At 41.8% G+C, this 17,188-nt stretch overlaps 1 protein-coding gene across 1 annotated transcript in view; it reads right to left on the bottom strand.

Annotated features, from left to right (window-relative positions):
- Positions 1 to 3,084: 3,084 nt before the first annotated feature.
- The window catches only part of LOC116248468 (uncharacterized), a 35,940-nt gene continuing 21,836 nt past the window's right edge, over positions 3,085 to 17,188 (bottom strand). Inside the window, exons 4-5 of the mRNA XM_031621267.2 lie at positions 3,487 to 3,596; positions 3,085 to 3,368 (exon numbers count right to left, since the gene is read on the bottom strand). Coding sequence (XP_031477127.1) covers positions 3,295 to 3,368; positions 3,487 to 3,596 — 184 coding nt within the window. The 3' untranslated portion in view covers positions 3,085 to 3,294. The remainder of the gene's footprint in view (positions 3,369 to 3,486; positions 3,597 to 17,188) is intronic.

Below are 17,188 nucleotides of genomic sequence, written 5' to 3'. Positions count from 1 at the left end.
AGCAAATATAAACTTTTTTAATTATGACGACGTATCATTCATCGTATCTTTCGTGAATTTAAATATTTCGGTAGAAGGAAAGGAAACTTCTATCCTTGTTGAAAAGGTGGCTTTCCCTTGATTTCAAAGTCGTAAAACATGCTGTTGAAAGGATTTCATATATATATATATACATATATATATATATTCTTTTGACTTTTAGATTAAATGTTTTCCAATTTTGAATGATGTATTTGCCATGTAGATAGCGGGGAGGCAAATGTGGATATTGGGGGACATTGGCCTACATAAATTGCTTATTTATATATTAATATTTAATATCCATTTACTTATATATATATTGGTTGGTTCTTAAAAGTTACAAATTGATGTATTAGTTCTGCCCCAGAGCAAGAAATTTATGGTCAGCTACTGTTGCCATCCAACTTGGCTTTTATATATGATGTTTAAGCCAGAAAAGTTCTTTTTTTTTTCTCTTAAAAATGTTTGATAAGTTGAAGTTTTGTAGACACCAACAAAAAGATTATGTCTAGAAACCCTGAAATCTAGACCTTCTTCAAGTTGTAAACGAAGTTGTGACAGACAGTTTTGGAGTTCCTACCCATTTCAGATTGATCTTCCTGTCCCAAAATGTGGTTGATGCCCTTGACTCTTCTTTCTTGTTTGCCTCTAACTAAGAGCTGGAAGACAAGTGATAAGGGAGATGTAGCACTAGGGTGCTGGATATATATAATATTATTAGAATCTAACAAGAAATATAGATCTCGATAAGTGAGACTTGAATGAGACGGTTAAGTTGATTTTTGGTTTTTTAAAACTAAGATGTTTCATTATTATAATGATAGAGTATTGATGCCAAGTATCGGAAAAGGTGGAGATGTAATTGAAGATGTAGAAGGGCTGCTGCAAAAGGAGAGGATAAAGGTTGGGATCTGCCCAACATCTTCTTGCCAATTCAACATTAATAAATAAATAAGGCACCATCAACAGTCTAGACATCCCAATGACAGTCTATGGAATTAGCGGCATTGATCAGATGGGCTATACCCAGTCAATTGCAATCCAAAGGTCAATGAAACAACATTGGGAAAGCCAATTCCCTTAATTTTTCCAAGGGAACAATACTGATCCAGGAAGTTTTTTTCCTTTTAGTTTACATGAAAACAGAAGTATGTGTGTGTGGGTGTGCTTGCATGAATAAAGGGGTGTGTGTGTGTGTGTGTGAAATTCCAGTCTACATTGCAGTTGGGGATTTTGCAAGATATCTAAAAGATTTAAAATATATAGCTCGAAACACCATAAGCAGTATCATATAATGCCCCGGTAGCAGTGGTTTTTCAACGATTAATTCTTAATTTTTAGCCAGCCCCGGTAGCAGTGGTTTTTCAACGATTAATTCTTAATTTTTAGCCATCCAACAAGACCTCACATCTCAAAATTTGAATTCCCATTATTTGTTGAGTGGGGAAAAAATTAAAGGTTGTTCAACTTTATGAATTGGCTGAGCGTGAAGAATTAAATGTTCCAATCTATGAGACACTTAAGAAAATGCCTTGACCAATACAAAATAGTAAAAGTAATTCTTCTATTAGAAATAGAACAATGTCGAATCAATCAATTCAACATAGTATGCAGCTTAGGGTTTTGTGATGAAGATTTAATATTGAAGGTGAGACTTCCGTTCTCTTTCTACAAAATATTGACATACCTAGGAATGTTCCAGAAGCTCTTTCTTACCCTAAAAAATTTGAATGGAAAAATACGATGGATGAAGAAATCACTTCCATGAAAATAAATGACGACCCAGACCCCGTTGATCTTCTAGTAGGAAGAAAATCAATTTTGAATAAGTGGGTCCTTAGCATTAAAAGTAAGGACGTCAAGATATCTGATTTGAATCTTCGAATCAAATCAATCTAAAAAATGGATATGAAAAAAAAGTTTAGTTCTCAGTTAAGAAAATCGAATCGGATTCAGATTTACAAAATGACAACCAATCAAATTGGGATTCGAATACATAAATATCCGACCGGATTCGATACAGATTTAGGTTTATTTTATTTTTAGACAAATGTCATATATCTAGTGCTCTTAAATTTTGGAAACTGGTAAAAATTCGGTTCAAAATTTGGATTCAGATTCAGATACAAATATTAAAAAATCAGATTTGGATTGCAAAATCGGATTTCGGATATGACTTTTCTTTATTCGTATTTGAATCCGAATGCAAATTTGAATATGTGAATATCTGAAAAGTTGAATATGGTTAAGGGTATATCTGATCCATATTTGATCTGATTACATCCCTAATTAAAAGAAATGAAAAAAGATCAATCGAAATAAATTAGTTGCCAAAGGATACCACCATATAAAAGGCATATTGACCACTATTTGCCTTTAACTAACATTTCTCAATAGAGAATTGGAGAACAATCTTTTTCAATGGAGAACTGGATGAAGAACAACCTAAAGATTATGTTTCTATCCATTTATGGATTGAAATAATAGTCCAGATAATGGTATATAAAAAATTTCATAATACAATTATAACATGATTGATCAAAATCACCATGTATATATAAAATGTCATAAGAATTGTTTTATGATAATCTATTTAAGAGTAGATGGCATATTGTTTGCTAGTAATGATATAGATATGTTAAAGTCTGGAAAAGATTGATTGTCTCTTCATTTTAAAATGAAAGACATGAGTGATGCGGCATTTATTCTAAAGATTAAAATTAAAAGAGAATGAACAAAATGACTTCTTGCTCTGTCACAAGCATCTTATATTAAGAAGTTTTTAATGCATTTTGCACTACAACCAAAAATGTTCTTACCAATGGTCAAAACCATGGCTAATAGACCCAAAAATCATGACTGGAAGTACTTTCAATCGTGGTTTCTATTGTGGCCATTAACTAAAATAGTTGTCATAATAGCCGTTGTGGCTATTGATCTTTTGCCATGCTTTATATTATGACAATAGCCACGGTTTACTTGGACCATTAGCCATGATTTTAACTGTGCTATTACTTACAACCGCTACTGCTTACTTACACACTAGCCATGGATCGAGTATTTGTATTATAAAAGACGTTGTTTACATGTTTCAAAATTACATAAAAATATTAAAAGAACTGTGAGAAACAAAAAAAAGCCATTTAACATTTTGCTGATTTAGCAAAGTACAGATTTGAACCAGAAAAAAAAATCAAGAACAGTAACAGTAGACAATGAACAGACTTCCTCCTCCAGTAAGCTCAGAAGCACTAGTTGAACTGTCTTGATCCATCAATTACTTTTAGGAATGCTCGGCAATTTGATTGTAAACCCGAGGTCAAAGACCATAGTTATATAAAGGTAATCTGCAATTAGTGGACAAAAACAGAATTAGTGGACAAAAAGAAATAGGCAATGCGGTGCATCTGTACACAACATATATAAGTTTGCAAAGGCTGTAAAAACATAGGGAAGGCTGACAACAAGCCTGAAGGAGAGCAACGAACACTGCTGCTAAAACAGAGCAGAGGACATGGCTGGTCAGAACAAAAGTGACAGCTAAAACTATGCCCGGAAGCTCAATAACATGCACACTGCATAGAGAAAAATCGAGATTGAGCTACATATTTCACCACTCAACAATTTCAAATTCGAATTGAATCACACAAGTCCCAAATGGGCATTTAATTACTTGCTGATTGGTGGATTAAGTACCCAGAAGCAGGGGCAGAGAAAAAAATGGCCTTTCATACTAATATTTTACATTTTCAAGGATGAGGTCAACAAAAAAGTGACAGCCAAAAAGTTGGACTAAACTGCATCAGACGTCATGTTCAATCTTTCTAAAGCTTGGATCGAGGTCAATAAAAAGCTGATAAAACTTGTTTGGGCAAATATTCACTATGCTCAAATACATATATTTCACTTATCAGTTTCAAATCTCCAATAAAATAACAAATGGTGAACTGAAGATAATAAAATGAGAAGGCAAACAAAAAGTGATACAAAGATCAGGACAAGAGAAGAATAAGCAAGACAATGAACAAAATATAAAAAATTTCAGCATAATTAGGTCAACAGCTCACTAGAAGAATGCCTTTCAGAAGCAACCGTGTCAAGATAATAGCCAAATCATGAGCACAACAGCCATAAAACTAGTCAAACGTGAGAGGGGTGTGTGTGTATAAGACAGAGAGTCCTTAAAAAAGCTGCTGGAAAACTCTCAAAGCACCACTGTACCATGTCTACAGTGCGAATTTGAGACAAACAATGGCACCCAAAGGAAGTCATATTGTGTTTGCAGGACAACTCAATCATTCAGATAATAAGTCAGAGGATAGTAGCAATGGTTCTGTTAGAATATATTGTATTGGGAACCGGGTCCATATCTGGACCCGGTCCTATGGGGCATGGATACCGAGGTGGGCTCGGTACCCTAGGCGGCACTCTTTCTCTCCCTCCTATATATTCTTCACTTACATGTAATTGTTGAGTTAAGTGAATATTATTTTCTCTCTCCTAGGGTTGCGGTTTGCCCCTAGGTCAGAGCTTCCCCGTGGTTTTTCACTTCTTTCTGAGGTTTTCCACGTATATTGTGTGTTCTTTCTCTGCTCTCTCCTTGTGGTTCGTGTTTCTACATGGTATCAGAGCCACCGCGTGTGAGATCGTTGGTGTGCAAGTAGTGTTTTTTTTTTCCGCCGTTCTCGTGCCGCCTCCGTTGCCGTTTCCAGCACCGCCGTCGACACTGTTCCCAGCGCCGCTGCGGTTACTGTTTTCAGTGTTGACGCCGTCCAAGAGCGCCGCCGTCGTTTTTTCCGCCATCCAGGAACGCCGCCGCCGTTGTTCCCAGCGCTGCCCTGCCCTACCGCCGTCGCTGCTCCCAGCGCCGCCGTCGCCTGGGTTATCTCCGCTGCTCCCAGCGCTGCCCTGCCGCCGTCGCCTGGGTTATCTGCGCCGCCGCCGTGGGTTGTGCTCTCTCTCCCGCCGGTTGTGACCTTCTTTGGGGATTGCAATGGCTGACGCAGTGATGCCCAAGCTTGATGATGCCCTCGACACGGGCAACAATACCAAGGGTGAGAACTTACCTGTTCATGTCACATCCATTCGACTGAACAAGGATAACTATCTCTCGTGGTCTGCTGCCCTAGAAATCGGGATTACTAGTCGTGGTCGCCTGCACTATATCACTGGGGAGAAGCCTGCTCCTTCTAAAACTGATTCGCAATGGCCGACCTGGGCGTTGGAGGATAGTCAGGTTAAAGTATGGATTATTAGTTCGGTTTCCGCAGATATTCAGCCTTTGATCTTGCGTAAATCGACGGCATATGATATGTGGACTGTTCTTGCCCATATGTATGGTCGTAAGAAGCGTGTTTTACGTGCCTATCAAATCAAACGTAGCATATATGCTCTTAAACAGGGTGATTTATCTGTTGCCTCCTTCTATGCCGCCCTGAAGACCAAATGGGAGGAACTTGACTATCATGTGAATGATGACTGGGAATGTGGTGTAGATCATGCCCTGTATTGGGAAAAGGAATGGATGGATCGCACCTTTATCTTCCTTGGAGGCCTGCATGATGAGTTTGAAACCATTCGAAGCCAGATTCTTAACTGTGATGAGATTCCTGGAATCGAAGAGGTGTATGCCCGTATTGAGTCTGAGAAGCAACGGCGCCAGATTATGCATATTGACTCCCATCAGGGGAGTTCTCCAGCAGCCTTTGTGAGCCATACTTCAAGGACGGGGCAGCGTCCTACTCGACGATGCAGCCATTGCAACAAAGTGGGTCATTCTGTTGATTTTTGTTTGGATCTTCATCCTGAGAAGCGTCTCGTCCGAGGTCGTCCTCCTCCTCATCGCCGTGCTTCTTCTGTGCCAGAGCCTAGCCCGGGGTCGTCCAATGTTGCCAAATCCAAGCTCTCCTCCGATCAACTCAGCGAATTGCAAGCCTACATTATTCGGTTGTCTACCCAGGATGATGCTTCTACTTCTGAGGGGGCTAAGTTAGCCCAGGCTCTGGTTGCTACTAGTGATCAAGGTAATTCTCCTCTCGGTGATTGGATTGTTGACAGTGGGGCTACTCATCATATGACAGGGGACCCTACGATGTTTCAAGAGTATAAGTTGACCTCTGGGCAGCAGCGTGTGTCTATGGCTGATGGTTCTTCTATCTCTGTGGCTGGAAAAAGGGAGTTTATCACTACTGAACAAATATTGTCTTCATAATGCCCTGCATGTTCCCAATATTCCCGTAAATTTGTTATCTGTCAGCAGTATTACCAAAGAGCTAAACTGTAATCTAATTTTCTCTGCTGATCGTTGTTTCCTGTAGGACTTGGGGACGGGGCAGAAGATTGGGATTGGTTCGGCTATTGATGGGCTCTACAGACTGCCCATTCGAGTTGCTTCTGCTTTGATTTCAGCCACCAGTGGACAGTTGCCTGGCGTGGAGGCCAGATCCGTCATTATGCGTTGGCACGAGAGACTTGGTCATCTTCCATTCCAGTTGCTTAGAAAGTTGTTTCCTAGGATGTTTCATTCTGTTTCTTTGGACGCCTTTGCCTGTGAAGTGTGTCAGTTGTCTAAGCATGTTAGGGCCTCGTACCCTATTTCGTTCAATAAAGCCAACCGTCCTTTTGCTTTGGTTCACTCTGATGTTTGGGGTTCTTCGGCAATACCCACTTGTCGTGGCTTTCACTATTTTATGACTCTTATTGATGACTACTCCCGGTGTACGTTCGTGTATCTGTTGAAAGAACGTAGTGAAGTTCCCGACATTGTCAAAAACTTTGTGGCATTTGTCGAAACTCAATTCCAGACCACTGTTCAGGCCTTCCGTACTGACAATGCCCGAGAGTTCCCAATCCCTTGATGACTTCTTGCAAAGCAAAGGTATTATTCATGAAACATCCTGTAGCTACACCCCTCCTCAGAATGGCGTGGCTGAAAGAAAAAACCGTCATTTGTTAAATGTTACTCGAGCAATTATGTTTCAACGTCATGTCCCTAAGAGGTACTGGGGGGACGCACTTCTCACTAGTGCTCACCTTATCAACCGTATGCCTACTCGTGTGTTGGATGGTCATTCCCCTTATTCTGTGTTGTGGCCCACTCAGAATCCCTGGCCTTTAACCCCTCGAGTGTTTGGGTGTGTTTGTTTTGTCCATGATCATAGTCCCACTCTCAAGAAACTTGATCCTCGGTCCATCAAAGCAGTCTTCTTGGGATATTCCTCCACCCAGAAGGGATACAGGTGTGTTGACCCTAGCACTTCCAGAGTATATGTCTCCAGGGATGTGACCTTTCCTGAACATGAGGCATACTTTCCTGCGAATCCTCTTCAGGGGGAGTGTCTAGGTGACAGAAGGGAAGAGTATTCTTCGCATCAGTTGATTCAGTTCATGGATTTCTTGGATTATACGGTGAGTTCTCCAAGTGTGGAAGACGTTGTTAGTAAGGACAGAGACAGTCAGATGGAGGGGGGCCCTGTGGAAGAACAGTCTCGAGATCACCTATTTGGTCAGGTTTACAGCAGGAAGAAGAAGGATGTGATGGAAGATGTTGATGTTACCAATCCCAATCTTCCCAATCTTGTGACCTCCCCGGATGATCCAAGTCCAATGAATGAAGAACTTCCCATAGCTCTGCGCAAGGGCACCAGGTCATGTACTTCTCATCCTATTCAGAGATTTGTTTCATATGCAAAACTCAGTAAAGACTACAAGTGCTTTGTTACCTCTTTATCTATGGCTGTTATTTTCAGGTCAGTGGAAGATGCAAGGAAGGATCCTCAATGGCTACAGGCCATGACAGAAGAGATGGATGCCCTGGAAAAGAACAATACGTGGGAGGTTGTTGATATCCACAAGGGAACTCACTTAGTTGGCTCCAAGTGGGTGTTTAATGTGAAGTACAAACCTGATGGCACTGTAGAACGCTATAAAGCTCGTCTTGTTGCTAAAGGGTTTAGCCAGAAATATGGGATTGACTATCTTGAGACGTTTGCTCCCGTGGCGAAACTGAAGGCCATAAGGGTCATCTTAGCTCTTGCAGTGCAAAAGAAGTGGAGCATGGACCAACTTGATGTAAAGAACGCCTTCTTGAATGGTCACCTTGAGGAAGAAGTCTATATGAGCATGCCGCCTGGGTATGCTCGGAACGGGAAGTGTTGCTATTTCAAGAAAGCTTTGTATGGTCTCAAGCAATCCCCTAGAGCTTGGTTTGAAAGACTAAGGGTTGTAATGAAGACTAATGGGTATAAAAGGGAAATGGTGATCACATTCTCTTAATCAAGCAGAGAAATGGTCTGGTGAGCCTTTTACTTGTATATGTTGATGATATGATTGTCACAGGTGATGACGAGGGGGAGAAAAGGAAGATGAAAGAAACGTTAGCTGCAGAATTCGATCTCAAAGATCTGGGTAAACTAAGGTATTTCTTGGGGATTGAGATCGCGCGATCTGAGACTGGGCTTGTTATGAGCCAAAGAAAATACACGTTGGATCTTCTAAAAGAGACAGGTAAACTGGGATGCAGGCCCTTTCTTACCCCAATGGAGTCTGGCACAAGGATAAGTATCAAATCTGGGACTATCTTGGATGAGGAAGGAAAAGGGAGGTATCAGCGTCTGGTTGGTAAACTTATTTATCTCACTCTTACTCACCCAGATATTACGTATGCTGTGGGTGTGTTAAGTCAGTTTATGCATGCCCCTACTGATTGTCATTGGAAAAGTGCTGAAAGAGTATTGGGATACTTAAAGAATGACCCAGGGAAAGGACTACTCTACACTCGACAAGATCAACTAAGCATTGAAGGATACTCTGACGCCGACTGGGCATGATGCACAGATACTAGGAGGTCTACCATAAGATACTGCATATTTCTTGGAGGTAACCTTGTAGTATGGAGAAGTAAACGTCAAGAAGTTTGTTCCAGGTCCAGTGCTGAGGCTGAATACAGGGTGGTTGCTATGGGGGTTACAGAGATGTTATGGCTCAAAATTCTTTTAGCAGATATTGGGGTTAAAATGGAAGAGAAGATGAGGATGTATTGTGACAACAAGTCTGCGATTAACTTGGCAAACAATCCGGTCATGCACGACAGGACCAAACATGTGGAGATCGATCGTCACTTCATACGGGAACGCATAGATTCAAAGGAGTTGATTCTGCCCTATATGAAGTCTGAAGATCAAGTTGCGGATGTCTTAACTAAGTCTTTATGTACATCTCAATTTGAGAAAAATGTTAGCAAGCTTGGCATGTTTGACATGTATGTCAAGCTTGAGAGGGAGTGTTAGAATATATTGTATTGGGAACCGGGTCCATATCTGGACCTGGTCCTATGGGGCATGGATACCGAGGCAGGCTCGGCACCCTAGGCGGCACTCTTTCTCTCCCTCCTATATATTCTTCACTTACATGTAATTGTTGAGTTAAGTGAATATTATTTTCTCTTTCCTAGGGTTGCAGTTTGCCCCTAGGTCAGAGCTTCCCCGTGGTTTTTCACCTCTTTCTGAGGTTTTCCACGTATATTGTGTGTTCTTTCTCTGCTCTCTCCTTGTGGTTCGTGTTTCTACAGGTTCAAAACTCAAAGTGCAGAAGCATGTATCTACCTCTCACGAGTATGTGCCCCCATAATACCGCCAACCAATGCAAAAAAAAGGGTGTCACACCATCAAAGCACAATAGTTATCACATAACCATGCTATATTGAAAATGACAAAAAACAGTAATACTCCTTGTAATTATAAGGGCCTAAAGACTCACTACAATTAGAGCATTGTGACCTATCTAAGTTAGAACAAGCACACAAATCTGAGCATGGAAAAGGACGTCATGAAATTTCTTGTATGGAATTGATAAATCACTAACAAGATCACAATAAAGTCCAAGTTATAATTGTTAACACCTGACAGTCTAACACCCACTCTTTTCCACAGGCTCATTTTCTTCAATAACATGCTCCTTCCGATGTCCAATCACACACATCATAAACACACGAGACAAATCTCGTAGTTGGATCCATCTAACTTTACAGTAGAATCATAGACGAATAGATTTCCTCTGCTTTTAATCTCATAAGAAAAATCAGTTCTATGATTTTCAGCCATCGCAATCAGACCACAAATGGTCACCCACCACCAGCAAGCGAGAATATGTATATATATCAATAAAGACTGCGACTGATCAGCAATAACATATGTCCAACACCACACAACAACGTTAGATGCAAAAACACTTTTTCCAAACAGTTTCTGAACACTCCACGATAACAGATTGCTGTCCAACTGTTGACAGCAACCCTACAGCAGAAAACAGCAACCTAACAATAGAGAGAAATCCCACGATAGACTGTTGTCCAACACTCCCACGGCAGATACAATCCAGCAACACAAATAGAAGACTGACAGCACTAGCAATACAAATAGAAGACTGCTGTCCAACAACCCCACGACAGAGAAAACCCAGCAATCCAAGAGAAAATCCAGCAATCCAACGGTAAAAAAAAATTCCCACTGCTTGCACTGTCTTTAGCAACCAACAACTTATCTATTTATGCATCTAACGCTGCTGTACCACAGATTATTTGCCACTAATCATGAATAGCGACAGAAAAAAAACATTCAACATAAACTACCGTAGACTCCCACCCAGCTGCGATAAAAAATATATATTTAGACACCCATAGCTGGAGTCTATTCACGCAGATTTCATAGCGTGAATAGACTCCTCCACACGGTTCAGTTGCTGAAAGACAGTCAACTTGAACTAAATGTGTGTAGCAGGAGAAGGAGACGGAAGAGGGAGATTGAGAAGAAGACGGTGGAAGAGATAGCATGAGGAGGAGAAACCGACGACAGTTTCCTTCACGTTGCCAGCCTGATTCACGCTCCAGCCACTGTTTTCTTCACGTTGCCACCACTTTCCTCACGTCGCCAGTCACGATGGCTCTGATACCATGTTGCAGCCGTGAGGTTTGGAGCCGTGTCGTGAGATGTGGAGAGAGAGAGAGTAGCAGACATAACGATTGGAGAAAGAAAATTTTTTTGAATCACTAACCCTAATCTCCATTATAAAGAAATTAGGGTAGAAAGGGGATTTACATATTACATCAAACAGAAATAAAGGAAATATTAAAGAGATCTTATAACTCTTTAATATTACAAAGAGCTACCTAGAAACATAAAATCTTCTAATTCAACAATCTATAGGAACAGAGAGAAAATAGAGCCCCTCCCGTTCATGGCCGCCACCAATCATCTTCCCAGTTTGTAAGTCCTGAAAAGAACATGAACCAAGATAAAAAATGACTCTACACTGTAAATCTCTAGCCAATTGCTTAACAGATAACATGTTAACAAAAAATCGAGGAGCATATAGCACATGTGTAATGGTCCCAAAAGGTGTGAGATATATATCACCGCTGCCCAGAATAGGAGACAACTTGCCATCAGCCAACCTGACGTGTTGTGGTGTAGTGAACCTGGTAAACGATAAAAACATCTGTGGTTGATTACAACAATGCCTGGATACTCCTGAGTCAATCATTCATATCATACCTGGGTCATTGGTAGGGGCACCAACAGAGAGAACCGTGTCTATAGCAGCTATGCTGCTTGAGGCAGGAGTAGACCTCTTAGCAAGAACCAGATCATATTCTTCCTTGCTTAAGTTGAGATAATACAATGGAGGTATAGGAGAACATGTATGAGACTCGACCATAGCTGTAACGTTACTGACTTTTGGGCTGGTCGGGTCGGATCAGGGTCCAAACCCGGACCCGAGCTCCACACGAAGACGAGCCCGACGCCTCTTCTCTCGTCTTTCCCTTTTCTCCCTCGTCTGCTTCAACGTCTCCCTCTTTTTCACTGTCTCATCCCGTTGGGTTGCACAGAGCGCAGAGAAGAAGAAGGCAGAGGATTGAGCAGCGGCAACAGAGGTTAACGGTGGCGGCGGCGGCATCGCACAGGTAAGAAACGCCGGTCCTTCCCTGTCTTTTCTTTCTCCTTCTTCTCCCTCGCCCTTCACCGCACCGTTCCCTGTCTCTCCCGTGTTTTTCCCCTTTTGCCGCCCCCTCTCTCTCTGCACGTCCTCTACCTCTGCATTCTCTCTTGCCCTCTCGTCTCTCTCGCTCTCTCTCTTATGTCTGTCTCTCTCTATCAGTGCCTCCCTCTACACATGCACTCCCTGCTAGAGCTCTCCCTCTATCTGCCTCCTCTTTTCCCCTTTTGTCTACTCTCTCTCTCTCTGTCTATGCTCTTCAGCTCCCTCTCTGCCGAAGGCCCTATTCTATGGCAGACCTTCCTCTTGCATTATTTCTCGCTGATTTTCACTCGTGCGTGTGACTGTTGGATTGGATTGCAGTTTGGGGACGCGTTCCTCCCCTCATAACAGCGACTAGACGACATTGGTGGGGGCGGCATTGCATGACTTCTGTCGTTTGAGGATCGTTTGAACGCTTGATGTGGCTGTCGGGAACACTACGATAGTTTGGACTCTTTAATTGGGGTGAGCAAGGCCTAATCGAGCCTATATTGTTGTGTATTTTCTGTTGGAGCACGTATAAATATTGTTTCAGCATGGTAGAATTAAGTATTGGTGATTTTAGGATGCATGTTAGCGACTTTGCTGGAAAAAGTTTAGGATTATGTTGGAGAAGCAATGATTCATGTCTATACTGATCTTTTAAGCTTGAGTTGTTGATTTTCGAAGCAATAGAGAAGCATGGTAGAGATTGTGATGTTGTGGAGAAGATTTAGAACCGTCTTAGTGAGCACGTGGCGCATGCTTTTGTGAATAGGTGTATCTTGGCGTTATTTGGGGAAAGAATACGTAAGTTGGATGTAACTATTGGGTTGACGCCTCGACTAAAGAAAGCAAATGAGAAATGTGTTAGTGATGGATTGATCGAAGCATTGAGTTTTGACATTTGGTGGCAACCACAAGAAGTTGGGAAGAGGCCTATTGGAGGGCCTTGTGGTTCGACACTACCCGTCGACACCCTCTTGAGGCGATGACATGCCTCACTGGTTATATTTTCTACTTGTATACACTGTAAAATGAAACGAGTAGAGAACTTACCATTTGATTATGTTTGCAGGTACACCGGGCACGTCAAGTAGGCCTTGAGCAACGTGGGTTAGAGTTTGAGGTGTTTAGTGGATGCGCGATAGGTATGACGGCATTCCAGGCAAATCCCTGCATGGGGCCAACGTGTGAATATGTGTTCCTAGGATCGTGGGATCCTAGGATTGTGATGTGATTGAATGATTGTTTTGTGAGTGAATGTATGTATGCATGCAAATGATTTGATATACGATAAGTGTTGAACAAGAAAAGTTTTATGTTTTAGGAGGTTCCTTGTAATATTAAAGAGTTATAAGATCTCTTTAATATTTTCCTTATTTTCCATTGAGTTATTTTGTAAATCCCTTTTTACCCTAATCTCTTTTATAAGAGAGATGAGGGTTATCGTAATAGAGAGTTCTCAAGGTTCAATCTCACGGTAGCTTCTCTCTCTCACTCTCTTCTTCTCCGCTGCAACATGGTATCAGAGCTACGGACGTGACTGGAGACTTGAAGCACACAGCCAGCATGCGGACGTGACGCACACCGTCGGCGATCCTCCGTCCCCTTTCAGGCTTGATCTCTTCTACTTCCTCCGTTTTCTTTCTCCTTCACCTCTCGCCTGTTCTAGTTGCTGTTTTCCAGCAACGGAACAGTGTGGAGGAGTCTATTCACGCTAGGAGAGATGCGTGAATAGACTCCAGCCGTGGATTTTTCAGAAGTGTATATAGTATCGCAGCTGTGTGGGAGTCTGCGCTGATTAATCGCCTATGATTTGATATGTTATATGATCAACGTAGCCAAGTGGAGGACTGCTATCTATGACGTCTATGGCAAGTTTATGTTGATGGTTTTATTTGTTGTCGTTATTCATGATTTGTGAAGGATAAACTGTGGTACAGCAGCGTTAGATGCATAAATAGATAAGTCGTTGGTCAGCGCAAACAATACAAACAGTGGGGATTCGTTTTCAGTTGTGGGCTTGCTGGTAGCAGCGTTTTTCTGTCTTCAGATTGCAGTCTTCTTTGTTGTGGTATTGCTGTCAACAGTTGGACAGCAGGTTGATTGTTTCTGCGCATCTAACGTTGCCGTGTGGGACGTCTGTTCTTGTTGATCAGTTTCTTTTTCAATAGAAATATATATATATATATATATTCTCTCGCTATTGGTGGTTGATCTCTTGTGGACAGATTTATGATGGCTGAAAGTAATAAATCTGATTTTTCTCATGAAGTTAAAAGTGGAGGAAATCCATTTTCGTATGGTTCTACTGTAAAGTTAGATGGATCTAACTATGAGATTTGGTCTCGTGTGTTTATGATGTTTGTGATTGGACATCAAAAGGAGCATGTTATAGAAGAAAACGAACCTGTTGAAAAGAGTGGAAAATATAGTTCATGGAAAGGAGATAATAATATTGTCATGTCATGGATCATGAATAGTGTGCAACCCCAAATTGCATCAACTATTACATACTACACCTCGGCTAAGCAAATGTGGGATTTCTTGAAACAGACTTACTCGAATGACAGGAATATTAGCAAAATATTGCAGGTAGAGGATGAACTACTTAATCTGCAACAGGGTGACCAAAGTCTTGCTTAGTACTTTGCTTCCCTTAAGTCCATCTCTGAGCGACTTAAAGCATTACGTCCTCCATGTCCAACATGTTATAAGACCCATGGTGAACAGTCTATGGTTGCGAAATTCCTACAGGGTCTCTCCTCTGAATATGCAGTAGCAAAGGCTCAGATGCTGACTGGAGCAGAAATCTCTGATCTAGCTGAAGCCTACAACAGGCTTAGTCGTCTTGCTGTGGCCCTCTCTTCACCGGCCAGTGATATCCATGCCTCTGCCTTAGCAGCTTCAGGAGGACGTGGACGCGGTTTCTTCAGGGGAAGAGGCATGGGCCGTGGGTCAGGAGGAGGTCGGGGGAGATTTCAGTGCACTTATTGTGGGAAAATAGGTCATTTGGAAGGCAGATGTTGGGATAAACATGGTCGCCCTACTGCAGCGCCATTCTTAGGCAGAAATGTTACATCAAAGCTGGGGAAGAACTCTTTACAGTCTTCTATTGGAGTGGCCCAAGCAGCGTCATCAGTAGTAGAAGGGTTTTTATCTTCTTCTCAGCCTGAGACAATGACTGTGAGTATCAATAAGTCAGAGTATGAGGACTTTCTAGCACACGGATCTACTCAGCCATCGGCCTCCACAGTTATGACTGACAGCGCTATGTCTGTTGACACTATCTCACATGATACAGGTACTACTTGGATTATTGATTCAGGGGCATCGAGGCACTTTTGTAGTACGCCTTCTATGTTTACTGTGCTACACTCACTACCTCAGATACGTCATGTGAGACTTGCAGATAGTAGATTGTCACCCATTATGGGATATGGAGATATCAAGATCTCTCAATCTATGACTATTCCCAATGTGTTATATGCTCCTAAGTTTCCCACAAATTTGTTATCTGTTGGACAATTGGTTAATGATTTACATTGTCGTGTTACGTTTGACTCTGGTTTATGTTCATTTCAGGACTTGCCAACTGGGAAGACGATTGGTGGAGGCTATGAGAAAGAGGGCATCTACTTCCTGTCGGATCCCGTGGGTATTGCAGCATCATCGATCACATCGTTGTCCTCCTCGTTCCAGTGGCATCTCAGACTTGGTCATCCATCTGTCTCCAAGCTCTGTCATCTCCTTCCACATCTCTCCTTACCAGAGTCGTTCCAGTGTGAAGCTTGTCAACTTGGCAAATACACTCGTAGTAGTTATTCATCGAGTCTTAGTACGTCCAGTTGTGGACTATTTGATCTTCTTCATGTTGATGTGTGGGGTCCTAGCAGAGTTGCTAGTAGGTCAAGATTTCGTTATTTTCTTGTCATCGTAGATGATTATTCTCGAGTCACCTGGGTTTTTCTTTTGAAGGAAAGGTCTGAAGTCGTATGTACTCTCAAAAACCTTATTATTGAAATAAAGACCCAGTTTGGTATTCTTGTTAAAAACATTCACACTGATAATGCTCTTGAGTTTAAGGCATCTACCTTAATGAAGTTTTACTCAGATAATGGCATTTCTCCTCAGTTTACATGTCCCCATACTTCCCAGCAAAATGAAATAGTTGAGTGAAAACATCGTCAACTTTTAAATGTGGCTCGTTCCCTTATGCTTCATACTAATATCCCTGCATATTTTTGGGGAGATGCTGTTCTTACTGCTTGCTACTTAACCAATCGTTTACCCTCATCCTCCATTGATAACCATATCCCCATTAAACTTGTGCACCCACAAAGATCCTTGTTTCCAGTGGCTCCCAAAGTATTTGGTTGCACATGCTTTGTTCACATTCTTGGACCCACACGTGACAAATTGGGAGCCCAAGCCATTAAATGCATTTTCATTGGCTACTCCAGAAACCATAAAGGCTACAAATGCTTTGATCCCTTGACTCAAAAAGAGTATATCAGTGCGGATGTCACATTCTTTGAGTCTCAACCTTATTATAGCCTCACTCCTATGTCTACTGAGATGCCACGGTCTCCAGACCCACTACCTATTCCTCATATTCCTTTGGAGTCGTTCCCTGTTGAATCTCTTTCGTCTGTTGTGTCCAAGTTTCGTGATCCACCGCTGATCTACACACGTCGACAGGACCCTTCTCATAATCTTTTGCCAACCGTTTCTCAGGAGGTAAGTACATCTGAAGCGCATAGCCCTACTCATTCTGATCCTTGTCAAGACTTACCTATTGCTCTTCGCAAAGGCAGACGACAATGTACTTTACATCATATATCTCATTTTGTGTCTACTGATGGGGTTAGTAAAAATATGCAACAATTCATTCATGCTTTGGCTGCTCATACAGTTCCTACGTGTCACCAGCAGGCCTTATTAGACAACCAATGGAGACGGGCTATGCAAGATGAGATGGATGCCTTAGTGCAGAGGGGCACTTGGGAACTTGTTGATCCTCCTCCTCGATGTGATATTGTTGGCTCAAAGTGGGTATTCACAGTTAAGTATAATTCTGATGGTTCTTTGGAACGATACAAAGCTCGATTGGTTGCTAAGGGCTACACGCAGACCTACGGTGTGGATTTCT

This window comes from Nymphaea colorata, chromosome 2 (genome assembly GCF_008831285.2).
Source record: "Nymphaea colorata isolate Beijing-Zhang1983 chromosome 2, ASM883128v2, whole genome shotgun sequence".
In the NCBI taxonomy this organism is placed as follows: domain Eukaryota; kingdom Viridiplantae; phylum Streptophyta; class Magnoliopsida; order Nymphaeales; family Nymphaeaceae; genus Nymphaea; species Nymphaea colorata.
The sequence above is the reverse complement of the archived record's forward strand: the minus strand, read 5'-3'. Positions and strand labels throughout refer to the sequence as shown.